We start from the raw sequence: 27,511 nt of genomic DNA, 5'->3' as shown, positions 1-27,511 counted from the left end.
TTCCGACAGGCTATCTGGTTGTAGCTCAACAAATCAGCAGGTCGAAAATTCCCGAGTTACTTAGTTCCGACTGGCGTGTTCAACGCAGCAGCTTTAACTTGTTCTGACTCTATGCAGAGATTGAACATTTAATTTATATTTTAAGACAATGATATACTCAGCCAACAAAAAAGCTATTATAATTATAAATGTGTGTATGCCTCTTAAGGTCCTTGTTTAATGTGATATTGTACCCAATAGCCCAAATGTAATTTGCATATTCTTTATATTTACTTGTGTTTCCCATGTACTTTTTTGCATTGATTTGTTAATAAAAAAATAATAATAATAGTTTGCTCGATTAATTTACTCGACCGCTCGATTTCTACCCTCAATTTAAGATGTAATTGGGTGACGATTATCTCAGCAACCGGGTGACGCAGCATGACAACGTATAAATACATTTAGTCGACGGTCTGCTTGGTGCGGTGATGAATCTACTGCCTACTGGGATTAATATCTCCTATGAACTGGATCTCTGCTAAACCAGACGTTTTAGTTTTAGTCTATTATGATGTACTGTTGCTACCATCTAGCCCGATTTATGACAAACCAACAGTGACATTTTGGCAAACAACAGACAAACTGCATTGAGGGTTTTGTTCATCCGTAACTAAAACCCTCGTTTTAAGATCTTATTTTGAAGTAATGTTAGCCTGCTATCAAACGCACACTTTTCTCAACATGTCAACTTCGCCATCTGGATAACTATTTTTGTATTCTTTCTTTGTCTAGCCAACTTTTTGTTTTTATTGGTGGATTCTATTTAGGTAGTTGTTTTTCTCCGAGTTTTTCATGTATGTTTATTTCTACCGGACATCTTACCAAGATAGGCAGTTCGGGAGCTAAGATGTCGAACCGAACCGTTTGCAGAGAAGCAAGTCACGCCGGCAGTTGGTACACTGCCTCAGGTATAGAACTGGACCAGGGGACGGGTCAGAGACCAGGGTACACCGCCTCAGGTATAGAACTGGACCGGGGGACGGGTCAGAGACCAGGGTACACCGCCTCAGGTATAGAACTGGACCAGGGGACGGGTCAGAGACCAGGGTACACCGCCTCAGGTATAGAACTGGACCGGGGGACGGGTCAGAGACCAGGGTACACCGCCTCAGGTATAGAACTGGACCAGGGGACGGGTCAGAGACCAGGGTACACCGCCTCAGGTATAGAACTGGACCGGGGGACGGGTCAGAGACCAGGGTACACCGCCTCAGGTATAGAACTGGACCGGGGGACGGGTCAGAGACCAGGGTACACCGCCTCAGGTATAGAACTGGACCGGGGGACGGGTCAGAGACCAGGGTACACCGCCTCAGGTATAGAACTGGACCAGGGAACGGGTCAGAGACCAGGGTACACCACCTCAGGTATAGAACTGGACCAGGGGACGGGTCAGAGACCAGGGTACACCGCCTCAGGTATAGAACTGGACCAGGGAACGGGTCAGAGACCAGGGTACACCGCCTCAGGTATAGAACTGGACCAGGGGACGGGTCAGAGACCAGGGTACACCGCCTCAGGTATAGAACTGGACCGGGGGACGGGTCAGAGACCAGGGTACACCGCCTCAGGTATAGAACTGGACCAGGGGACGAGTCAGAGACCAGGGTACACCGCCTCAGGTATAGAACTGGACCGGGGGACGGGTCAGAGACCAGGGTACACCGCCTCAGGTATAGAACTGGACCGGGGGACGGGTCAGAGACCAGGGTACACCGCCTCAGGTATAGAACTGGACCGGGGGACGGGTCAGAGACCAGGGTACACCGCCTCAGGTATAGAACTGGACCAGGGAACGGGTCAGAGACCAGGGTACACCGCCTCAGGTATAGAACTGGACCAGGGGACGGGTCAGAGACCAGGGTACACCGCCTCAGGTATAGAACTGGACCGGGGGACGGGTCAGAGACCAGGGTACACCGCCTCAGGTATAGAACTGGACCAGGGAACGGGTCAGAGACCAGGGTACACAGCCTCAGGTATAGAACTGGACCAGGGAACGGGTCAGAGACCAGGGTACACTGCCTCAGGTATAGAACTGGACCGGGGAACGGGACACAGACCAGGGTACACAGCCTCAGGTATAGAACTGGACCGGGGGATGGGTCAGAGACCAGGGTACACAGCCTCAGGTATAGAACTGGACCAGGGAACGGGACAGAGACCAGGGTACACAGCCTCAGGTATAGAACTGGACCAGGGAACGGGACACAGACCAGGGTACACCGCCTCAGGTATAGAACTGGACCAGGGAACGGGACACAGACCCGGGTTAACTAGTTTTAACGTTAGCTAATAGGGTCAAGATAACTAGCTGCATATGGGCCTCTGTAATGTTTGGGTTGTTGTCCGGGTAAGTAGCTAACCTGGTTACCAAACCTTGCTAACTAGCCAGCTACAGAACTATCTTTCAATGGGACTGTTGTCCGGGGTAGTAACTAGTTAGTTAGCTGCAGACAGGTCTCTCTTGGGCTGTTGTTGTCCGGGGTAGTAACTAGTTAGTTAGTTAGCTGTCTATTTGAGTAGGAGAGAGGTGAGGAAAAACAACAGGCCGTTCTCTATCAGCTGGCCCAGAACAACAGTCTGCTACTTAGCTTGCATCAGCTGTCATTTCTTTATCAAACAGCGGAATAGGCAGATTTGTAATTTACAAGCTAGCGTTAGAAGATAGCTAACATATAACATTTATTTGGAATAAATGGTGTGCTATAGGACCTGGTCATTGGAATAAATGGTGTGCTCTATGACCTGGTCATTGGAATAAATTGTGTGCTATATGACCTGGTCATTGGAATAAATGGTGTGCTCTAGGACCTGGTCATTGGAATAAATGGTGTGCTATATCACCTGGTCATTGGAATAAATGGTGTGCTATAGGACCTGGTCATTGGAATAAATGGTGTGTTATATGACCTGGTCATTGGAATAAATGGCTAGGTAGTTACAGGTACCCTTGTCAACAGCATTAACTAGCTAATTATGTCAAAACACTGACAACCATCTCAGTGAACAGTCAGTTAACCATTATAGCAAAGATTCCCCCATCCATCTATCATTATAGCCCACCCTACGCTACCAATGTACTTCTGCAGCGAGTTGTCAGTGATCTGGCTAGCTGACTGGCCCTCCCTGGTTGTTTGGTCCACATATAAATCCCTCTCGCCTGGAACAAAAGGACCACCTCCCTGTGTAGGTCTAGGCAGCAAATTGAGTGCTCATATTGGGACCAGCTAGCTAGTTTATCTCTCATCTCACACACTACTTTTCATTTAGTTTATTTAACAAGCTTGCTACTATGTCCCTTATTAGCCAACTGAAGTGACTAGTCTAGGGTTGTGGCTAGGAGGGATACGGCTTTTGTCAAATGATCATCAAAAGTAGATTTTGTTTTTGTGTGTGTGTGTGTGTGTGGGGGGGGGGGGGGGGGGCATTTAAACTAACCCTAATCCAAGGGGTTTAGTGTATGTCACGTTACGTACATTTTTCTCTCACATTGCAATATACATGTGAAGGAATCTGTGAGTCAGGATATTACTGTGTTCAAAATATCTTACCGTGAGGATGTAGCAACTTCTTTTAGCTCAACTAAATGACATTATCCTTAGTGAATCATGGGCTTGATTAGTACCCTCAGCTAGATGCTTGGCAGTTTGCTTTGCATACAGTAACAGTGAGGAGGACAAGCATTAGCTCCTGAGTTGGGAAAATCTTGCCCAATACACTGACGCATGTCTTGTATTCAAGATCCTAAATGGCCTGGCTCCGCCCCCTCCACTCAGTATTTTTGTTAAACAGAAAACCCAAACATATGGCAGCAGATCCACAAGGTCTGCCATGAGAGGTGACTGTATAGTTCCCTTAAGGAAAAGCACCTTTAGTAAATCTGCTTTCTCTGTGAGGGCTAAAGGTCAATCAGATTTGTGAACATGGTCCCTAGCTGTGTGTTGCAGCTTTCCATGTTGTCTGTAACTTGTGAGGTGTGTAAACACTTAGTTGCTTTTATGAATTTTGTCCTGCTGATTTTTGTCCTATGTTGCTCTGTGTGTATGCTATGTCTTGCTTGTCCTATGTTGCTCTGCCTGTATGCTATGTCTTGCTTGTCCTATGTTGCTCTGCCTGTATGCTATGTCTTGCTTGTCCTATGTTGCTCTGCGTGTGCTCACTGCTCAATAATTGTCTATATTGTAATTGTTTTTAATAACCTGCCCAGGGACTGCGGTTGAAAATTAGCCGGCTGGCTAAAACCGGCACTTTTACTGAAACGTTGATTAATGTGCACTGTCCCTGTACAAATAAACTCAAACACAAACAAACAAACAGAAGTGTTTGTCTATATACACAGGTGTTTGTCTCCAATGGCACCCTATTCTCTGGCCCTATGGTGCCTGGTCAAATTAGTGCCCTATTCTATGGCCCCTGGTCAAATTAGTGCCCTATTCTATGGCCCCTGGTCAAATTAGTGCCTTATTCTATGGTCCCTGGTCAAATTAGTGCCCTATTCTATGGCCCCTGGTCAAATTAGTGCCTTATTCTATGGTCCCTGGTCAAATTAGTGCCCTATTCTATGGCCCCTGGTCAAATTAGTGCCCTATTCTATGGCCCCTGGTCAAATTAGTGCCCTATTCTATGGCCCATGGTCAAATTAGTGCCCTATACTATGGCCCCTGGTCAAATTAGTGCCCTATTCTATGGCCCCATGTCAAATTAGTGCCCTATTCTATGGCCCATGGTCAAATTAGTGCCCTATACTATGGCCCCTGGTCAAATTAGTGCCCTATTCTATGGCCCCATGTCAAATTAGTGCCTTATTCTATGGTCCCTGGTCAAATTAGTGCCCTATTCTATGGCCCCTGGTCAAATGAGTGCCCTATTCTATGGCCCCTGGTCAAATTAGTGCCCTATTCTATGGTCCCTGGTCAAATTAGTGCCCTATTCTATGGTCCCTGGTCAAATTAGTGCCCTATTCTATGGCCCCTGGTCAAATTAGTGCCCTATTCTATGGTCCCTGGTCAAATTAGTACCTTATTCTATGGCCCCTGGTCAAATTAGTGCCCTATTCTATGGTCCCTGGTCAAATTAGTGCCCTATTCTATGGCCCCTGGTCAAATTAGTGCCTTATTCTATGGTCCCTGGTCAAATTAGTGCCTTATTCTATGGCCCCTGGTCAAATTAGTGCCCTATTCTATGGCCCCTGGTCAAATTAGTGCCCTATTCTATGGCCCCTGGTCAAATTAGTACCTTATTCTATGGCCCCTGGTCAAATTAGTGCCCTATTCTATGGCCCCTGGTCAAATTAGTGCCCTATTCTATGGCCCCTGGTCAAATTAGTGCCTTATTCTATGGTCCCTGGTCAAATTAGTGCCTTATTCTATGGCCCCTGGTCAAATTAGTGCCCTATTCTATGGCCCCTGGTCAAATTAGTGCCCTATTCTATGGCCCCTGGTCAAATTAGTACCTTATTCTATGGCCCCTGGTCAAATTAGTGCCCTATTCTATGGCCCCTGGTCAAATTAGTACCTTATTCTATGGCCCCTGGTCAAATTAGTGCCCTATTCTATGGCCCCTGGTCAAATTAGTGCCTTATTGTATGGCCCCTGGTCAAATTAGTGCCCTATTCTATGGCCCCTGGTCAAATTAGTGCCTTATTCTATGGCCCCTGGTCAAATTAGTGCCTTATTCTATGGTCCCTGGTCAAATTAGTGCCCTATTCTATGGCCCCTGGTCAAATTAGTGCCTTATTCTATGGCCCCTGGTCAAATTAGTGCCCTATTCTATGGCCCCTGGTCAAATTAGTACCTTATTCTATGGCCCCTGGTCAAATTAGTGCCCTATTCTATGGCCCCTGGTCAAATTAGTGCCCTATTCTATGGTCCCTGGTCAAATTAGTGCCTTATTCTATGGCCCCTGGTCAAATTAGTGCCCTATTCTATGGTCCCTGGTCAAATTAGTGCCCTATAAAGGGAATAAGGTGCCCCTTGGGATGTAAACACATTAAACAGACATGTATCTCCCTGTTATCTCCCTGTTATCTCCCTGTTATCTCCCTGTTATCTCTCTGCTCCAGCCCAGTCAGTCACACATAACAAGGAAGTAGCTTCTATTAACCTTGTCCCAGATCTTTCTGTGCTGTCAAACTCCTTACCATGCAGACAATGTTTAGCATCACAAGGACTTGCATTATTTCACATACAGACTCCAACCAAATGTGTTTAGTTGTATTAGTTGTATGTACAGGACACACACGGTCTACACCATCCAGCCAGATGCTGACTGCAGATTCCTTCTGGAAACGATAAGAAATACTAAAAGATAAGAACACGAACAGCAAGTAAATGTCTCAGTAGAATAGAATAAACCTTTCAGTGTATAAAACAGGAATGCACCATTTATAGTCCGGTATTTACACATGTTTTGGGGAAGGGGGATAGGGGGACAAGTGTTTAAATTGTGCAGTGGTAGGTTTTGGGGAAGGGGGATGTGTGCTAAGGTGAGGTGCTCCGATGCTGTCTGCTGGACGGTAAGTCCTCTGTGACGTGGATGCCAAGAAACTTAAAAACCGCTGACTCTCTCTATTGCAGTTAATAATGTCGACCTGAGTCTGTTCCCCTGTGTATAAGAGGCATTGGGTTCAGCAGAAGAGTCGTTTCTGTTTGGTATGGATTAATGAAGTGTTCTTCTCCCTCTCTGCAGGCTCCCAGCTGAATACACAACTAGAAGGTTGGCTGTCTCAAGCACAATCCACTGTCAGCCCTGCTAGAGCCATCATAGCACCGTAAGCTCCACTGCTAGTTGTTCTGATAAGTCAAGGAAAAGGCCTCATCTTGTCACCAAGTCATTCTGTATATTATTTGATCACAGCATATGAATGACTGAAATGTGAATGTAGTGATTGGGGCGGTGGGGGTCATGTCTTCTATTGGTTGTAATGGTGTCTTGTTATGTGTTTTCAGACAGGCAGGTTGTAATGTGTTTTCAGCCAGGCAGGTTGTAATGTGTTTTCAGCCAGGCAGGTTGTAATGTGTTTTCAGACAGGCAGGTTGTAATGTGTTTTCAGCCAGGCAGGTTGTAATGTGTTTTCAGACAGGCAGGTTGTAATGTGTTTTCAGCCAGGCAGGTTGTAATGTGTTTTCAGCCAGGCAGGTTGTAATGTGTTTTCAGGCAGGTTGTAATGTGTTTTCAGGCAGGTTGTAATGTGTTTTCAGCCAGGCAGGTTGTAATGTGTTTTCAGCCAGGCAGGTTGTAATGTGTTTTCAGCCAGGCAGGTTGTAATGTGTTTTCAGACAGGCAGGTTGTAATGTGTTTTCAGCCAGGCAGGTTGTAATGTGTTTTCAGCCAGGCAGGTTGTAATGTGTTTTCAGGCAGGTTGTAATGTGTTTTCAGACAGGCAGGTTGTAATGTGTTTTCAGCCAGGCAGGTTGTAATGTGTTTTCAGGCAGGTTGTAATGTGTTGTCAGGCAGGTTGTAATGTGTTTTCAGCCAGGCAGGTTGTAATGTGTTTTCAGGCAGGTTGTAATGTGTTTTCAGACAGGCAGGTTGTAATGTGTTTTCAGACAGGCAGGTTGTAATGTGTTTTCAGACAGGCAGGTTGTAATGTGTTTTCAGGCAGGTTGTAATGTGTTTTCAGGCAGGTTGTAATGTGTTGTCAGGCAGGTTGTAATGTGTTGTCAGGCAGGTTGTAATGTGTTTTCAGACAGGCAGGTTGTAATGTGTTGTCAGGCAGGTTGTAATGTGTTTTCAGGCAGGTTGTAATGTGTTTTCAGACAGGCACGTTGTAATGTGTTGTCAGGCAGGTTGTAATGTGTTTTCAGACAGGCACGTTGTAATGTGTTGTCAGGCAGGTTGTAATGTGTTTTCAGGCAGGTTGTAATGTGTTTTCAGACAGGCACGTTGTAATGTGTTGTCAGGCAGGTTGTAATGTGTTGTCAGGCAGGTTGTAATGTGTTGTCAGGCAGGTTGTAATGTGTTTTCAGACAGGCACGTTGTAATGTGTTGTCAGGCACGTTGTAATGTGTTTTCAGGCAGGTTGTAATGTGTTTTCAGGCAGGTTGTAATGTGTTGTCAGGCAGGTTGTAATGTGTTTTCAGGCAGGTTGTAATGTGTTTTCAGCCAGGTTGTAATGGTGTCTTGTAATGTGTTTTCAGGCAGGTTGTAATGTGTTTTCAGGCAGGTTGTAATGGTGTCTTGTAATGTGTTTTCAGGCAGGTTGTAATGGTGTCTTGTAATGTGTTTTCAGGCAGGTTGTAATGTGTTTTCAGGCAGGTTGTAATGTGTTTTCAGACAGGCACGTTGTAATGTGTTGTCAGGCAGGTTGTAATGTGTTTTCAGACAGGCACGTTGTAATGTGTTTTCAGGCAGGTTGTAATGTGTTTTCAGGCAGGTTGTAATGGTGTCTTGTAATGTGTTTTCAGCCATGCAGGATATTCCTACTGTGGTGCTTGTGCTGCACACGCCTACAAACAAATAGACCCTTCTGTCACGTAAAGTCATTTATCATGTCTATTACTTATGTTCAGTGAGTTTTCTAAATTAAACATATTTTTTCAGTAACAAAATACATTTTCATCGACAATTTAAGTATCATCAATTCGAAATGAGAGGTTTTTAAATAGCTTTTTCTACATTGTCCCTCCTTATCAAATCCTTAGCCTGCTCTGTTTCACCATGAAGGAACTATCAGCCTGTAGTTACCTCAGACAGACAGTAGGGAGCAGTATAGCCTCTGTCACCGTCTCACCTTGGAACAGCATGAGCGAAGCCTGGTCGGCCGACGCTGCTAGTGGCCTGTTGACTGGTCCATGATGACTGGTCCATGATGACTGGTCCACTGAGCTGCTGAACTGAGTCCTACTGAGGACAGTGAGGTGACTGAGTCCTCTCTTTCCCCTGTAGTCGCAGGGTGTTCATCTTGGGTCCGTCTCACCATGTTCCTCTGTCCCGCTGTGCCCTGTCCTCTGCTGAGGTTTATAAAACACCTCTCTACGACCTCAGGATTGACCAGGAGGGTAGGTACACACACACACTGTGCCCTGTCCTCTGCTGAGGTTTATAAATCACCTCAGGATTGACCAGGAGAGTAGGTACACACACACACTGTGCCCTGTCCTCTGCTGAGGTTTATAAATCACCTCAGGATTGACTAGGAGGCTATGGATAATTTCTAGTTGTCCCCGCCTCCCTCTAGTTGTCCCCGCCTCCCTCTAGTTGTCCCCGCCTCCCTCTAGTTGTCCCCGCCTCCCTCTAGTTGTCCCCGCCTTCCTGCTATAATAGCGGGCCTCACATCCATTTCCTCCATTCAGCACCACTCTTCAGTGAGCCCAAACTCTGCCGGTGGTTTGGTCCAAAATATGTTGTACCTCGTTCCCTCATTCAGGGAACATTAGTTATATTCATAACTATGGGTGTAACAGTTCACCAAACCCATGTTTCAGAATGTATTGGGGTTTCAGGGTTACGGTACAGAGGAGAAATTAAATTCTGATACTTACTGTAGTCCATTTTTGTTTATTTGGCAAAACAAACCACCCTATTCCAGGCCCCAAGTCCAGTTTCTGTGACATTGTTTACAATATTCCTGGCGTTGTCTGTTGTTGGGCCTCAAGTAGCGGTCTAAGAAGTTGAACCCATTCTGAAATGGACCTGGGGCTTTCCCACCCAAACAAATCCGCATAAATACATTTTTCAGTATAGAGACTCTTTCCAAACGGACCTGATGATGACCAGTTCCGTGTTCATGTGGTCAGATCCGAGTTAGGGAAGCAGCAGAAAAGTCCATTTGAAAGTAACTTTATTAACCAGAGCTGATAGGCGGAGGAGGGGCCTTGAGAGGGGGAGCAGGCAGAGGAGGGGCCTTGAGAGGGGGAGCAGGTGGAGGAGGGGCCTTGAGAGGGGGAGCAGGCAGAGGAGGGGCCTTGAGAGGGGGAGCAGGCGGAGGAGGGGCCTTGAGAGGGGGAGCAGGCGGAGGAGGAGCCTTGAGAGGGGTAGCAGGCGGAGGAGGAGCCTTGAGAGGGGTAGCAGGCGGAGGAGGAGCCTAGAAATGGAGAGCAGGAGGAGGAGGGGCCTTGAGAGGGGGAGCAGGGGCCTTGAGAGGGAGAGCAGTGGCCTTGAGAGGGATGGCAGAAGAGGGGCGTTGAGGTGGAGAGCAGGAGGAGGAGGGGCCTTGAGAGGGGGAGCAGATGGAGGAGGGGCCTTGAGAGGGGGAGCAGGGGCCTTGAGAGGGAGAGCAGGGGCCTTGAGAGGGAGAGCAGGGGCCTTGAGAGTGATGGCGGAAGAGGGGCCTTGAGGTGGAGAGCAGGAGGAGGAGGGGCCTTGAGAGGGAGAGCAGGAGGAGGAGGGGCCTTGAGAGGGGGAGCAGACGGAGGAGGGGCCTTGAGAGGGGGAGGAGGGGCCTTGAAAGGGATGGCGGAAGAGGGGCCTTGAGGTGGAGAGCAGGAGGAGGAGGGGCCTTGAGGTGTGTACCGTTACAGCCCTCTTCATAGCTGGTCTGGGCCAAGGCCTCTTCATAGCTGGTCTGGGCCAAGACCTCTTCATAGCTGGTCTGGGCCAAGGCCTCTTCATAACTGGTCTGGGCCAAAGCCTCTTCATAGCTGGTCTGGGCCAGTGTGCCATTGGCCATCGAAGGTGAGCATTTGCCCACTGATGTCGGTCACGACGCCACAGTGCAGTCAGACCTAGACCCTGGTGAGGACGACGAGCACACAAATAAGCTTCCCTGAGACGGTTTCTGACAGTTTGTGCAGAAAATCTTAGTTTGTGCAAACCCAGTTTTATCAGTTGTTCTTGTGGCTGGTCTCAGACGATGCCTCAGGTGAAGAAGCCGAATGTGGAGGTCCTGGGCTGGCGTGGTAACACGTGGTCTGCGGATATGAGGCCGGTTGGACATACTGCCAAATTCTTTAAAACGACGTTGGAGGCTTATGGAAGAGAAATTAACAAAATGATCTTGCAACAACTCTGGTGGACATTTCTGCAGTCAGCATGCCAATTGCACTCTCCCTCATCTTGAGACATCTGTGGCATTGTGTTGTGACAAAACTGCACATTTTAGTGGCCTTTTATTGTCCCCAGCACAAGGTGCACCTGTGTAATGATCATGTTGTTTAATCAGCTTCTTGATATGCCACACCTGTCAGGTGGATGGATTATCTTGTCAGAGGAGAAATTCTCACAAACAGGGATGTAAACAAATTTGTGCACAACATATTTGAGAGAAATCAGCTTTTTGTGAGTATGGAACATTTCAGCTCATAGACCATGGGGCCAACACTTTACATGTTGCATTTATTTTGGTTTAGTATAGAATGTTCATTCAAATGATGTTAACTGATGTGGCTTATGCAATGTATTTTTTTTTGTAATGTCATTTGGAGCTGCACCAACAAATCACAGCACATATTGATGGGTACACTTCCTGCTTTGCTCCTATTGGTACACTCACCAAGGGCCTCCAGTCCAACCACTACGCTACCATTGACTTGAATGGGGATGCCCCTTCTATTCTCTTTATATGGCAGCACATGCAGTCCGGAGTGAAGGAGAGGAGTGCCTAATTATTATTTTTCAAGTTATTACTGAGACCATGGTCATTTGGCTGGCCAATTACCGTCATCCGAAATTCCATGACCGCCACAGCCCTAATCCAGTGTTTATTGTGCCTTTTTTTTTTAGCTTGACACAAACAAAAACCTGAGTTGTCCTCAGGGGACCAATCATCTGACTGATACTGGAAAAGAGACATTCTCACTGACGCTGCCAAACACATCAGTGCGTCTGAACTAATGACTCGCAGTCAAATGCTAATACGAGCCTCTGTTCACCAGTAATAATGTGGATATTGAATCCTCACCTCCCTCTAGTCTATGTTGACCTCCTGGATATTGAATCCTCACCTCCCTCTAGTCTATGCTGACCTCCTGTATATTGAATCCTCACCTCCCTCTAGTCTATGCTGACCTGTATATTGAATCCTCACCTCCCTCTAGTCTATGCTGACCTGTATATTGAACCCTCACCTCCCTCTAGTCTATGCTGACCTGTATATTGAATCCTCACCTCCCTCTAGTCTATGCTGACCTGTATATTGAACCCTCACCTCCCTCTAGTCTATGCTGACCTGTATATTGAATCCTCACCTCCCTCTAGTCTATGCTGACCTGTATATTGAACCCTCACCTCCCTCTAGTCTATGCTGACCTGTATATTGAATCCTCACCTCCCTCTAGTCTATGCTGACCTGTATATTGAATCCTCACCTCCCTCTAGTCTATGCTGACCTGTATATTGAATCCTCACCTCCCTCTAGTCTATGCTGACCTCCTGTATATTGAACCCTCACCTCCCTCTAGTCTATGCTGACCTGTATATTGAACCCTCACCTCCCTCTAGTCTATGCTGACCTCCTGTATATTGAATCCTCACCTCCCTCTAGTCTATGCTGACCTGTATATTGAACCCTCACCTCCCTCTAGTCTATGCTGACCTCCTGTATATTGAATCCTCACCTCCCTCTAGTCTATGCTGACCTGTATATTGAACCCTCACCTCCCTCTAGTCTATGCTGACCTGTATATTGAATCCTCACCTCCCTCTAGTCTATGCTGACCTGTATATTGAATCCTCACCTCCCTCTAGTCTATGGTGACCTCCTGTATATTGAACCCTCACCTCCCTCTAGTCTATGCTGACCTGTATATTGAACCCTCACCTCCCTCTAGTCTATGCTGACCTGTATATTGAATCCTCACCTCCCTCTAGTCTATGCTGACCTGTATATTGAATCCTCACCTCCCTCTAGTCTATGGTGACCTCCTGTATATTGAACCCTCACCTCCCTCTAGTCTATGCTGACCTGTATATTGAACCCTCACCTCCCTCTAGTCTATGCTGACCTGTATATTGAATCCTCACCTCCCTCTAGTCTATGCTGACCTGTATATTGAACCCTCACCTCCCTCTAGTCTATGCTGACCTGTATATTGAATCCTCACCTCCCTCTAGTCTATGCTGACCTGTATATTGAACCCTCACCTCCCTCTAGTCTATGCTGACCTGTATATTGAACCCTCACCTCCCTCTAGTCTATGCTGACCTGTATATTGAACCCTCACCTCCCTCTAGTCTATGCTGACCTGTATATTGAATCCTCACCTCCCTCTAGTCTATGGTGACCTCCTGTATATTGAACCCTCACCTCCCTCTAGTCTATGCTGACCTGTATATTGAATCCTCACCTCCCTCTAGTCTATGCTGACCTGTATATTGAATCCTCACCTCTCTCTAGTCTATGCTGACCTGTATATTGAACCCTCACCTCCCTCTAGTCTATGCTGACCTGTATATTGAATCCTCACCTCCCTCTAGTCTATGCTGACCTGTATATTGAATCCTCACCTCCCTCTAGTCTATGGTGACCTCCTGTATATTGAACCCTCACCTCCCTCTAGTCTATGCTGACCTGTATATTGAACCCTCACCTCCCTCTAGTCTATGCTGACCTGTATATTGAATCCTCACCTCCCTCTAGTCAATGCTGACCTGTATATTGAATCCTCACCTCCCTCTAGTCTATGCTGACCTGTATATTGAATCCTCACCTCCCTCTAGTCTATGCTGACCTGTATATTGAATCCTCACCTCCCTCTAGTCTATGGTGACCTCCTGTATATTGAACCCTCACCTCCCTCTAGTCTATGCTGACCTGTATATTGAACCCTCACCTCCCTCTAGTCTATGCTGACCTCCTGTATATTGAATCCTCACCTCCCTCTAGTCTATGCTGATCTCCTGTATATTGAATCCTCACCTCCCTCTAGTCTATGCTGACCTCTGGAAGACTGGGATGTTTGAGAGGATGAGTCTTCAGACAGACGAGGAGGAGCACAGCATTGAAATGCACCTGCCTTACACTGCTAAAGCCATGGAGAGGTAAGACAGAGGACAGTCTGTCAGGACATGTTGTCTGCTTCATTCATCACAAGCCATCCATCAGTGGAGAGTACAGTGATTAAGAGACTAGAGAGCCACGATACAGACCTGACCTGTCTGCCTGGTTGTGGGAGCCAGCAGGGCCTCATGACTAATGGAGGAGAGCTGTGGGTCTAATGACTGGTTTGCCTTGACATTTTGTGTAGTTCTGTCATCCCCAAGCCCCATGCTGTTTTGCTTCATTACTATGGTTTATGATTGGTTGTTTACTAATGATTGGTTGTTTACTAATGATTGGTTGTTTTACTAATGATTGGTTGTTTACTAATGATTGGTTGTTTACTAATGATTTGTTGTTTACTAATGATTTGTTGTTTACTAATGATTGGTTGTATACTAATGATTGGTTGTTTACTAATGATTTGTTGTTTACTAATGATTTGTTGTTTACTAATGATTGGTTGTATACTAATGATTTGTTGTTTACTAATGATTTGTTGTTTACTAATGATTTGTTGTTTACTAATGATTGGTTGTATACTAATGATTGGTTGTTTACTAATGATTGGTTGTTTACTAATGATTTGTTGTTTACTAATGATTGGTTGTTTACTAATGATTTGTTGTTTACTAATGATTTGTTGTTTACTAATGATTTGTTGTTTACTAATGATTGGTTGTATACTAATGATTGGTTGTTTACTAATTATTTGTTGTTTACTAATGATTGGTTGTTTACTAATGATTTGTTGTTTACAAATGATTGGTTGTATACTAATGATTGGTTGTTTACTAATGATTTGTTGTTTACTAATGATTTGTTGTTTACTAATGATTTGTTGTTTACTAATGATTTGTTGTTTACTAATGATTGGTTGTTTACTAATGATTTGTTGTTTACTAATGATTTGTTGTTTACTAATGATTTGTTGTTTACTAATGATTTGTTGTTTACTAATGATTGGTTGTATACTAATGATTGGTTGTTTACTAATGATTGGTTGTTTACTAATGAGTTGTTGTTTACTAATGATTGGTTGTTTACTAATGATTGGTTGTTTACTAATGATTGGTTGTTTACTAATGATTGGTTGTTTACTAATGATTGGTTGTTTACTAATGATTGGTTGTTTTACTAATGATTTGTTGTTTACTGTGTCGGACCCCACTAAGACTAGCTGTCCCTAATGGAGAGTCATTATAAATCAAGAATCTAATTTTAAGTAAAGCCTGCATGCTCAATTAATGAACCCACTCAATAAGCATGCACACCTTTTAACCAGGTTGGGTTAATACCCACACCTTTTAATCAGGTTGGGTTAATACCCACACCTTTTAACTAGGTTGGGTTAATACCCACATATTTTAATCAGGTTTGGTTAATACCCACACCTTTTAATCAGGTTAGGTTAATACCCACACCTTTTAACCAGGTTGGGTTAATACCCACACCTTTTAATCAGGTTTGGTTAATACCCACACCTTTTAATCAGGTTGGTTTAATACCCACACCTTTTAACCAGGTTGGGTTAATACCCACACCTTTTAATCAGGTTGGGTTAATACCCACACCTTTTAATCAGGTTGGGTTAATACCCACACCTTTTAATCAGGTTGGGTTAATACCCACACCTTTTAATCAGGTTGGGTTAATACCCACACCTTTTAATCAGGTTGGGTTAATACCCACACCTTTTAATCAGGTTGGGTTAATACCCACACCTTTTAATCAGGTTAGGTTAATACCCACACCTTTTAATCAGGTTGGGTTAATACCCACACCTTTTAATCAGGTTGGGTTAATACCCACACCTTTTAATCAGGTTGGGTTAATACCCACACCTTTTAATCAGGTTGGGTTAATACCCACACCTTTTAATCAGGTTGGGTTAATACCCACACCTTTTAATCAGGTTGGGTTAATACGCGTTCAGTCTCTGTAACAGCTTATTCCATCTCAGTCAGGTAACTGTCCCCAGTCCACCACACCCATACAGACTTGTAATGTGTTGTCTCCAATTCCTACTGCAGTCATAAAGATGAGCTCAGCATTGTCCCGGTGCTGGTTGGAGCCCTCAGTGAGTCTAAAGAACAGGATTATGGGAAACTGCTGTTCAGGTATCTGGCTGATCCCTCCAACTTGTTCATCATCTCCTCTGACTTCTGCCACTGGGGTACGTACTGAACAGGACTGGTAGAGATCAATATATTATACCCTGTTCACACTACTGAGTTGAGCTAGTCTGGTTATACATCCATTCGCTGTAGTTGCTGGAAAGAAAAGCCAGGTCGGTGAAAAGGGTTCGATAAGGAAACAGGTGTTCTGTCTCCTTGGGGTTCTATAAGGAAACAGGTGTTCTGTCTCCTTGGGGTTCTATAAGGAAACAGGTGTTCTGTCTCCTTGGGGTTCTATAAGGAAACCTCTCCTTCATCCTTAACTGTCACTCACCCCAAAAAATATCAAATTATGTTTTTGAATACTTGTATTTAGCCTCAGTATAGGCTATAAATAATTGTTATTTGTATGACTTAAAATGTGATAGTGCATCGTAAATATCACAACCAGCCGAGTTGCTCAATTTAGGGTAAACTCATTTTGTGTTGTAATTTGGGTTAATAATCCCCATGAGTTCCTTCCTGTCAAGGCAGCAGCTACTCTTCCTGGTGTTTATTATGGATCCCCATTAGTTCCTGTCAAGGCAGCAGCTACTCTTCCTGGTGTTTATTATGGATCCCCATTAGTTCCTGTCAAGGCAGCAGCTACTCTTCCTGGGGTTTATTATGGATCCCCATTAGTTCCTGTCAAGGCAGCAGCTACTCTTCCTGGGGTTTATTATGGATCCCCATTAGTTCCTGCCAAGGCAGCAGCTACTCTTCCTGGGGTTTATTATGGATCCCCATTAGTTCCTGTCAAGGCAGCAGCTACTCTTCCTGGGGTTTATTATGGATCCCCATTAGTTCCTGCCAAGGCAGCAGCTACTCTTCCTGGGGTTTATTATGGATCCCCATTAGTTCCTGCCAAGAAAGCAGCTACTCTTCCTGGGGTTTATTATGGATCCCCACGAGTTCCTGCCAAGGCATCAGCTACTCTTCCTGGGGTTTATTATGGATCCCCATTAGTTCCTGCCAAGGCAGTAGCTACTCTTCCTGGGGTTTATTATGGATCCCCATTAGTTCCTGCCGAGGCAGCAGCTACTCTTCCTGGGGTGTATTATGGATCCCCATTAGTTCCTGCCAAGGCAGCAGCTACTCTTCCTTGGGTTTATTATGTATCCCCATTAGTTCCTGCCAAGGCAGCAGCTACTCTTCTTGGGGTTTATTATGGATCCCCATTAGTTCCTGCCAAGAAAGCAGCTACTCTTCCTGGGGTTTATTATGGATCCCCATTAGTTCCTGCCAAGGCAGCAGCTACCCTTCTTGCGGTTTATTATGGATCCCCATTAGTTCCTGCCAAGAAAGCAGCTACTCTTCCTGGGGTTTATTATGGATCCCCATTAGTTCCTGCCAAGAAAGCAGCTACTCTTCCTGGGGTTTAATATGGATCCCCACGAGTTCCTGCCAAGGCATCAGCTACTCTTCCTGGGGTTTATTATGGATCCCCATTAGGTCCTGCCAAGGCAGTAGCTACTCTTCCTTGGGTTTATTATGGATCCCCATTAGTTCCTGCCGAGGCAGCAGCTACTCTTCCTGGGGTGTATTATGGATCCCCATTAGTTCCTGCCGAGGCAGCAGCTACGCTTCCTGTGGTTTCTTATGGATCCCCATTAGTTCCTGTCAAGGCAGCAGCTACTCTTCCTGGGGTTTATTATGGATCCCCATTAGTTCCTGTCAAGGCAGCAGCTACTCTTCCTGGGGTTTATTATGGATCCCCATTAGTTCCTGTCAAGGCAGCAGCTACTCTTCCTGGGGTTTATTATGGATCCCTATTAGTTCCTGCCAAGGCAGCAGCTACTCTTCCTGGGGTTTATTATGGATCCCCATTAGTTCCTGACAAGGCAGCAGCTACTCTTCCTGGGGTTTATTATGGATCCCCATTAGTTCCTGTCAATGCAGCACCTACTCTTCCTTGGGTTTATTATGGATCCCTATTAGTTCCTGCCAAGGCAGCACCTACTCTTCCTAGGTTAAATAATACATTATTTACCATTAATTTCTATTGGGCACAAAATAATCTGAAACACAAACAAATCAACCAGCCAAAGCATCCAACGGGTTTGTCGAGTCACAATTATTTTGGTCCCTTAAAAATGGGGGGGGGGGGGTATATGTACCCATGTACAATAAATGCTGTAATTTGTAAATGTTTCACCTGATATGGATGAAAATACCTGTTAAAGCTGACAGTCTGCATTGTAACTTCATGGTCATTGTATCATTTCCAATCTAAAGTGCTGGAGTACAAGGACAAAACAACAATATATATACTATAGTTTTGGAGCTCACTGAATATGAACATTAATGCGTTTACAGTTTTAAGTAAAATGACATGTACTGAATAATATTGTGAACAATATTGACGATAACAGGCAGACAGTAGATACTAATATGGATATAACAGATAAAGCAATCCCATAACAATATTTCTCCATTGTCCATAGTAGCTACCGTTGACTAAATATCATTCCTTTAATGGGCAACTCAACCACCTGCATATTTTTCAAGGCTTCCTAAAATTATAAAATAACATTAGTAATTTCATCATTCTAAAATACTATTTTTAGAGGTCAACGTTTGTCAACCCAGTAATTTCCCATTTTATACACAATTAGTGATGAAAATGTGTGATTTAAGGGTTAATATGTTTACCTCCTTCCCACAGGCCAACGGTTAAGGTCTACCTCCTTCCCACAGGCCAACGGTTAATATCTACCTCCTTCCCACAGGCCAACGGTTAAGGTCTACCTCCTTCCCACAGGCCAACGGTTAATATCTACCTCCTTCCCACAGGCCAACGGTTAATGTCTACCTCCTTCCCACAGGCCAACGGTTAATATCTACCTCCTTCCCACAGGCCAACGGTTAATATGTCTACCTCCTTCCCACAGGCCAACGGTTAATGTGTCTACCACCTTCCCACAGGCCAACGGTTAATATCTACCTCCTTCCCACAGGCCAACGGTTAATATCTACCTCCTTCCCACAGGCCAACGGTTAATATGTCTACCTCCTTCCCACAGGCCAATGGTTAATATATTGACCTCCTTCCCACAGGCCAACGGTTCCGCTACACGTACTATGACGAGGCTCAAGGAGAGATCCACAGATCCATTGAACACCTTGATAAGATGGTAAACACAGTCTGATATTCAGGTATTTCTATTGACATGTCTGTACACACCATCATATCTGTGTTTATATATTCAGGACTCTGACATTGCTTGTTCTAATATTTCTTAATTCCGTTCTCTTTATTTTTGGGGATTTGCTTATTTTGTTAAGTATTACAGCACTGTTGAAGCTATGAACGTAAACATTTCGCTACACCTGCAATAACATATGTAAAATACACTACCAAAAGTATGTGGACACCTGCTCGTCAAACATCTCATTCCCATTAATTAATTAATATGGAGTTGATCCCCCCGTTTGCTGCTATAACAGCCTTCCCTCTTCTGGGAAGGAGTTCCATTAGATGTTGGAACGTTGCTGCAGGAACTTGCTTCCGTTCAGCCACAAGAGTATTAAGGAGGTCGGGCACTGATGTTGGGTGATTGGGTGATTAGGCCTGGCTCACAGTCTGCGTTCCAATTCCTCCCAAAGATGTTCGATGGGGTTGAGGTCAGGGCTCTGTGCAGGCCAGCCAAGTTCTTCCACACCGATCTCGACAAACAGTTTCTGTATGGACCTCTCTTTGTGCACCGGGGCATCGTCATGCTGAAACAGGAAAGGGTCTTCCACAAACTGTTACGACAGGTGGAAGCACACCGTCTGGAATGTCATTGTATGCTGTAGCATTAAGATTTCCCTTCACTGAAACTATGGGGCCCGAACCATGAAAAACATCCCCTGGCCATTAACCCTCCACCACCAAACTTTATAGTTGTCACTATGCTTTCGGGCAGGTGGTGTTCGCCTGGTATCCAAACCCAGATTAGTCCGTTGGACTGCCAGATGGTGAAGCGTGATTCATCACTCTAGAGAAGATGTTTCCACTCCTCCAGAGTCCAATGGTGGTCGAGCTTTATACCGCTTCAGCCGACGCTTGGCATTGCGCATGGTGATCTTAGGCTTGTGTGCAGCTGCTCGGCCATGGAAACCAATTTCATGAAGCTCCAGACTAACAGTTATTGTGCTTACGTTGCTTTGTAGTGAGTGTTGAAACTGAGGACAGGCGGTTTTTATGCGCTTCAGCACTTGGCGGTCCTGTTCTGTGAGCTTCTGTGGCCTACCACTTTGCGGCTGAGCCATTGTTGCTCCAAGATGTTTCCACTTCATATTTCAGATACTTCAAAGTAGCCACCTGTTGCCTTGATGACAGCTTTGTACATGCTTGGCATTCTCTCAACCAGATTCAGCTGGAATGCTTTTCCAACAGTCTTGAAGGAGTTCCCACATATGCTGAGCACTTGTTGGCTGCTTTTCCTTCCCTCTGCGGTCCAACTCATCCCAAACCATCTCAATTGGGTTGAGGTCGGGTGATTGTAGAGGCTAGGTCATCTGATGCAGCACTCCATCACTCTCCTTCTTGGTCAAATAGCCATTACACAGCCTGGAGGTGTGTTGGATCATTGTCCTGTTGAAAAACAAATGATAGTCCCACTAAGAGCAAACCAGATGGGATGGCGTATCGCTGCAGAATGTTGTGGTAGCCATGCTGGTTAAGTGTGTCTTGAATTCTAAATAAATCATTGACAGTGTCACCAGCAAAGCACCATCACGCCGCCTCCTCCATGCTTCATGGTGGGAATCACACATGCGGGGATCATCCGTTCACCTACTCTGCGTCTCACAAAGACACGGTGGTTGGAGCCAAAAATCTCACATTTGGACTCATCAGACCAAAGGACAGATTTCCACCGGTCTAATGTACATTGCTCGTGTTTCTTGGCCCAAGCAAGTCTCTTCTTCTTATTGGTGTCCTTTAGTAGTGGTTTCTTTACAGCAATTTGACCAAAAAGGCCTGATTCACGCAGTCTCCTTTGAACAGTTGATGTTGAGATGTGTCTGTTACTTGAACTCTGTGAAGCATTTATTTGGGCTGCAATTTCTGAGGCTGGTAACTCTAATGAACTTATCCTCTGCAGCAGAGGTAACTCTGGGTCTTCCTTTCCTGTGGCGGTCCTCATGAGATCCAGTTTCATCAAAGCCCTTGATGGTTTTTGCGACTGCACTTGAAGAAACTAAAGTTCTTGAAGTTTTCCGTATTGACTGACCTTCATGTCTTAAAATAATGGACTGTCATTTCTCTTTGCTTATTTGAGCTGTTCTTACAATAATATGGACTTGGTCTTTTACCAAATAGGGCTATCTTCTGTATACCACCCCTACCTTGTCACAACACAACTGATTGGCTCAAATGCATTAAGATGGAAAGAAAGGCACACCTGTTAATTGAAATGCATTCCAGGTGACTACCTCATGAAGCTGGTTGAGAGAATGCCAAGAGTATGCAAAGCTGTCATCAAGGCAAAGAAAGGGTGGCAAATTTGAAGAATCTCAAAACGTTTTATTTGTTTACCACTTTTTTGGTTACTACATGATTCCATGTGTTATTTCATAGTTTTGATGTCTTCACTATTTTTCTACAATGTAGACAATAGTAAAAATCAAGAAAAACCCTATAATGAATAGGTGTCAACTTTTGACTGGTACTGTAGCTAACTGTTAGGGGTATCAGACTGGGTTCTAAACCCCTGTCCCTTGTCTCTCCAGGGTTAGGGTTATATAGTTAACCATATCAGACTGGGTTCTAAACCCCTCTCTCTTGTCTCTCCAGGGTTAGGGTTATATAGTTAACTGTTAGGGGTATCAGACTGGGTTCTAACCCCTCTCTTTTGTCTCTCCAGGGTTATATAGTTAACTGTATCAGACTGGGTTCTACACCCCTCTCTCTTGTCTCTCCAGGGTTAGGGTTATATAGTTAACCGTATCAGACTGGGTTCTAAACCCCTCTCTCTTGTCTCTCCAGGGTATGGGCATTATAGAAACACTGGACCCCATGTCCTTCATCAACTACTTGAAGAAATACCACAACACCATCTGTGGCCGTCATCCTATTGGAGTGCTGCTAAACGTGAGTCATAACAAGTACAACAACAACCATGTTATAATCTGACATCTACAGTACACCTTTGTTAGTTATACATCACATGACACAGCCCTGTGTGCCAGAAGGTCTGTGTATCTGACTGTTCCTGTGTCATGTGATGTACACTACTGTTCAAACATTTGGGGTCACTTAAAAATGTCCTTGTTTTGTCCATTTAAAATAACATCAATTTGATCAAAAATACATTGTAGACATTGTTAATGTTGTAAATGAATATTGTAGCTGGAAACGGATGGAATATCTACATAGGGGTACAGAGGCCCATTATCAGCAACCATCACTCCTGTGTTCCAATGGCACGTTGTTTTAGCTAATCCAAGTTTATAATTTTAAAAAGCTAATTGAACATTAGAAAACCGTTTTGCAATTATGTTAGCACAGCTGAAAACTGTTGTTCTGGTTAAAGAAGCAATAAAACTGGCCTTTAGATGAGTATGGCCTTTAGTTGAGTATCAGGAGCGTCAGCATTTGTGGTTTTGATTACAGGCTGAAAATGGCCAGAAACAAAGACCTTTCTTCTGAAACTCGTCAGTCTATTCTTGTTCTGGGAAATGAAGGCTATTCCATGTAAGAAATTGCCAAGAAACTGAAGATCTCGTACAACGCTGTGTACTACTCCTTCCACAGAACAGGGCAAACTGGCCCTACCCAGAATAGAAAGAGGAGTGGGAGGCCCCGGTGCACAACTGAGCAAGAGGACAAGTACATTAGTGTCTCTGGACACCTATGTAGATATTCCATAAAAAAATCTGACATTTCCAGCTAGAATAGTCATTTACAACATTAACAATGTCTACACTGTATTTCTGATCAATTTGATGTTATTTTAATGGACAAAAAAATACTTTTCTTTCAAAAACAAGGACAAAGTGACACTAAACGTTTGAACGGTAGTGTACATCTGACTGTTTCTTGCTTTCTTCCTACTTGATTGATATTGTTTTCCAGGCTGTGTCTGAGCTGAGGAAGAGTGGAACAGAGATGAACTTCTCCTTCCTGAACTATGCCCAGTCTTCCCAGTGCAGGAACTGGCAGGACAGCTCTGTTAGCTACGCAGCCGGGGCCCTCCTTGTACATTGATGTGGTTCACCTCGGACATTCCCAAATGGCACCCTCTTCCCTATATAGTACTTTTTTACCAGTGCCGATAGTAGCCTTGTCCAAGCCAGAAAGGCTCCTCCTCTCCTCACCCCTCTCCTCACCCTCCTCCTCTCCTCACCATCCTCCTCACCCTACTCCTCTCCTCACCCCTCTCCTCACCCTCCTCCTCTCCTCACCATCCTCCTCACCCTCCTCCTCTCCTCACCATCCTCCTCACCCTCCTCCTCTCCTCACCATCCTCCTCCTCTCCTCACCATCCTCCTCACCCTACTCCTCTCCTCACCATCCTCCTCACCCTCCTCCTCTCCTCACCATCCTCCTCACCCTCCTCCTCTCCTCACCCCTCTCCTCACCCTCCTCCTCTCCTCACCATCCTCCTCTCCTCACCCTCCTCCTCTCCTCACCCCTCTCCTCTCCTCACCCCTCTCCTCACCCTCCTCCTCTCCTCACCATCCTCCTCACCCTCCTCCTCTCCTCACCATCCTCCTCACCCTCCTCCTCTCCTCACCATCCTCCTCACCCTCCTCCTCTCCTCACCATCCTCCTCACCCTACTCCTCTCCTCACCATCCTCCTCACCCTCCTCCTCTCCTCACCCCTCTCCTCACCCTCCTCCTCTCCTCACCATCCTCCTCTCCTCACCCTCCTCCTCTCCTCACCCCTCTCCTCTCCTCACCCCTCTCCTCACCCTCCTCCTCTCCTCACCATCCTCCTCACCCTCCTCCTCTCCTCACCATCCTCCTCACCCTCCTCCTCTCCTCACCATCCTCCTCACCCTACTCCTCGCCTCACCCCTCTCCTCACCCTCCTCCTCTCCTCACCATCCTCCTCACCCTCCTCCTCTCCTCACCATCCTCCTCACCCTCCTCCTCTCCTCACCCCTCTCCTCACCCTCCTCCTCTCCTCACCATCCTCCTCACCCTCCTCCTCTCCTCACCATCCTCCTCACCCTCCTCCTCTCCTCACCATCCTCCTCACCCTCCTCCTCTCCTCACCCCTCTCCTCACCCTCCTCCTCTCCTCACCATCCTCCTCACCCTCCTCCTCTCCTCACCATCCTCCTCACCCTACTCCTCGCCTCACCCCTCTCCTCACCCTCCTCCTCTCCTCACCCCTCTCCTCACCCTCCTCCTCTCCTCACCATCCTCCTCACCCTCCCTCCTCTCCTCACCCCTCTCCTCACCCTCCTCCTCTCCTCACCATCCTCCTCACCCTACTCCTCGCCTCCCTCCTCCGCTTGAAGTGTGGTTGCATTTTTATTTTTATTTTTTGGGATTGGAAGGGAAGGGGTGTTTTTGGTTATTTTCATCTGGGATGGAGGACAGTAATGGGGGAGTATTTGGGGTTCGTTTAGGGACTCGACTTGTTCCTTATGACCCTGTTGTTTTCCTGAACAAGACTTTTAAAATGAATATTAAAACTTTCAAATAAGGTATAAGCATTAAGTAATCTTTACATGTGCACTCTGCAGACCTCATGTGATCTCACTAAAGGAATAATAAACAACTGCCTGTGTAAATGGAATGCATATTTTACTGAAATGATGACAATGGAATTACTTTTGACTGACTGCTTTACAAGCTTGGATAATGTCCTGGTAGTAAAACCCTGGCACTACTTTGGACACGAGCCTGTAGGGTGCCCTTTGGGCCTCTGAGAATAGCATCCTGGGTAGCTACTACTAGCTAACACCGTTAACGTCTTAAAGCCACTGAGAATAGCATCCTAGGTAGCTCCTAGCTAACACTGTTGTTAATGCCTTTAAGCCACTGAAAATAGCATCCTAGGTAGCTACTAGCTAACACCGTTAACGTCTTAAAGCAACTGAGAATAGCATCCTAGGTAGCTACTAGCTAACACCGTTAACGTCTTAAAGCCACTGAGAATAGCATCCTAGGTAGCTACTAGCTAACACCGTTAACGTCTTTAAGCAACTGAGAATAGCATCCTAGGTAGCTACTAGCTAACACCGTTAACGTCTTAAAGCCACTGAGAATAGCATCCTAGGTAGCTCCTAGCTAACACTGTTGTTAATGCCTTTAAGCCACTGAAAATAGCATCCTAGGTAGCTACTAGCTAACACCGTTAACTTCTTAAAGCCATTGAGAATAGCATCCTAGGTAGCTACTACTAGCTAACACCTTTGTTACCTTCATGGAGCCTACTGTTGTAGTTGATAACAAAGCCTACGTCCTAAATTGCACCTTATTCCCTATATAGTGCACTACCCTATTAGCCTTGTTCAACAGTCCTGATGTTTAACATGACATTGGATGTGCAGGATGTTTAACATGACATTAGAGGTGTAGGATGTTTAACATTATATGACATTAGAGGTGCAGGATGTTTAACATGACATTAGAGGTGCAGGATGTTTAACATGACATTAGAGGTGCAGGATGTTTAACATGACATTAGAGGTGCAGGATGTTTAACATGACATTAGAGGTGCAGGATGTTTGAGTGGGGTTACAGATTACAAGACAGGTCTGACTGTCAGTGGAGTTACAGATTACAGGACAGGTCTGACTGTTAGAGTGGAGTTACAGATTACAGGACAGGTCTGACTGTCAGTGGAGTTACAGATTACAGGACAGGTCTGACTGTCAGTGGAGTTACAGATTACAGGACAGGTCTGACTGTTAGAGTGGAGTTACAGATTACAGGACAGGTCTGACTGTTAGAGTGGAGTTACAGATTACAGGACAGGTCTGACTGTCAGTGGAGTTACAGATTACAGGACAGGTCTGACTGTCAGTGGAGTTACAGATTACAGGACAGGTCTGACTGTCAGTGGAGTTACAGATTACAGGACAGGTCTGACTGTTAGAGTGGAGTTACAGATTACAGGACAGGTCTGACTGTTAGAGTGGAGTTACAGATTACAGGTCTGACTATTAGAGTGGAGTTACAGATTACAGGACAGGTCTGACTGTTAGAGTGGAGTTACAGATTACAGGACAGGTCTGACTGTTAGAGTGGAGTTACAGATTACAGGTCTGACTATTAGAGTGGAGTTACAGATTACAGGACAGGTCTGACTGTTAGAGTGGAGTTACAGATTACAGGACAGGTCTGACTGTTAGAGTGGAGTTACAGATTACAGGTCTGACTGTTAGAGTGGAGTTACAGATTACAGGACAGGTCTGACTGTTAGAGTGGAGTTACAGATTACAGGTCTGACTGTTAGAGTGGAGTTACAGATTACAGGACAGGTCTGACTGTTAGAGTGGAGTTACAGATTACAGGACAGGTCTGACTGTTAGAGTGGAGTTACAGATTACAGGTCTGACTGTTAGAGTGGAGTTACAGATTACAGGGACGGTCTGACTGCTAACCTGGACACTTATAAGAAATCCTGCAATGCCCTCCAATGAACCATCAAACAGGCAAAGCATCAATGCAGGACTAAGATTGAATCGTACTACACCGACTCCGACGCTGGTCGGATGTGGCAGGGCTAACAAACTGTTACAGACTACAAAGGGAATCACAGCTGAGAGTTGCCCAGTGGCACGAGCCTACCAGACGTGCTAAATTACTTCTATGCTCTCATCGAGGTAAGTAACACTAAAACATGCATGAGAGCATCAGGTGTTCCGGATTACTCTAATCACGCTCTCCGTAGCCGATGTAAGTAAGACCTGTAAACAGGTCAACATTCACAAGGCCGCAGGGCCAGACGGATTACCAGGATTTGTACTCCGAGCATGCGCTCACCAACTGGCAAGTGTCTTCACTGACATTTTCAACCTCTCCCTGTCCAAGTCTGTGGACAACATGTTTCAAGCAGACCACCATAGTCCCTGTGCCCAAGAACACAAAGCCAACCTGCCTAAATGCCTACCGACCCGTAGCACTCATGTCTGTAGCCATGAAGTGCTTTGAAAGGCTGGTCATGGCTCACATCAACACCATTATTCCAGAAACGGTAGACCCACTCCAATTTGCATACCACCCTAACAGATCCACAGATGATGCAATCTCTATTGCACTCCACACTGCCCTTTCCCACGTGGACAAAAGGAGCACCTACGTGAGAATGCTATTCATTGACTACAGCTCAGCATTCAACACCATAGTGCCCTCAAAGCTCATCACTAAGCTAAGGACCCTGGGACTAAACACTTCCCTCTGCAACTGGATCCTGGATTTCCTGACTGGCCGTCCCCAGGTGGTGA

At 45.5% G+C, this 27,511-nt stretch overlaps 1 protein-coding gene across 2 annotated transcripts; it reads left to right on the top strand.

The window, feature by feature from the left end:
• Window positions 1–435: 435 nt before the first annotated feature.
• LOC110499526 (protein MEMO1) lies at window positions 436–23,511 on the top strand. 2 transcript variants are annotated; one of them, XM_036956441.1, is made up of 9 exons: window positions 436–950; window positions 6,733–6,814; window positions 8,451–8,519; window positions 8,932–9,044; window positions 13,851–13,962; window positions 15,994–16,136; window positions 19,174–19,250; window positions 22,091–22,195; window positions 23,180–23,510. In XM_036956441.1, exons 1-9 carry the CDS (start codon window positions 839–841, stop codon window positions 23,309–23,311), a joined length of 945 nt encoding a protein of 314 aa, XP_036812336.1. In that variant the 5' UTR covers window positions 436–838; the 3' UTR covers window positions 23,312–23,510. The 2 variants fall into 2 exon arrangements, with proteins under 2 accessions (XP_036812336.1, XP_036812337.1); XM_036956442.1 differs by lacking the exon at window positions 8,451–8,519 and having other exon boundaries at window positions 23,180–23,511.
• Window positions 23,512–27,511: the final 4,000 nt, after the last annotated feature.

The sequence above is a fragment of the Oncorhynchus mykiss genome, chromosome 20, assembly GCF_013265735.2.
Source record: "Oncorhynchus mykiss isolate Arlee chromosome 20, USDA_OmykA_1.1, whole genome shotgun sequence".
Lineage (NCBI taxonomy): Eukaryota > Metazoa > Chordata > Actinopteri > Salmoniformes > Salmonidae > Oncorhynchus > Oncorhynchus mykiss.
Note: the sequence above shows the minus strand (reverse complement) of the source record. Positions and strands in the feature narration are given on the sequence as shown.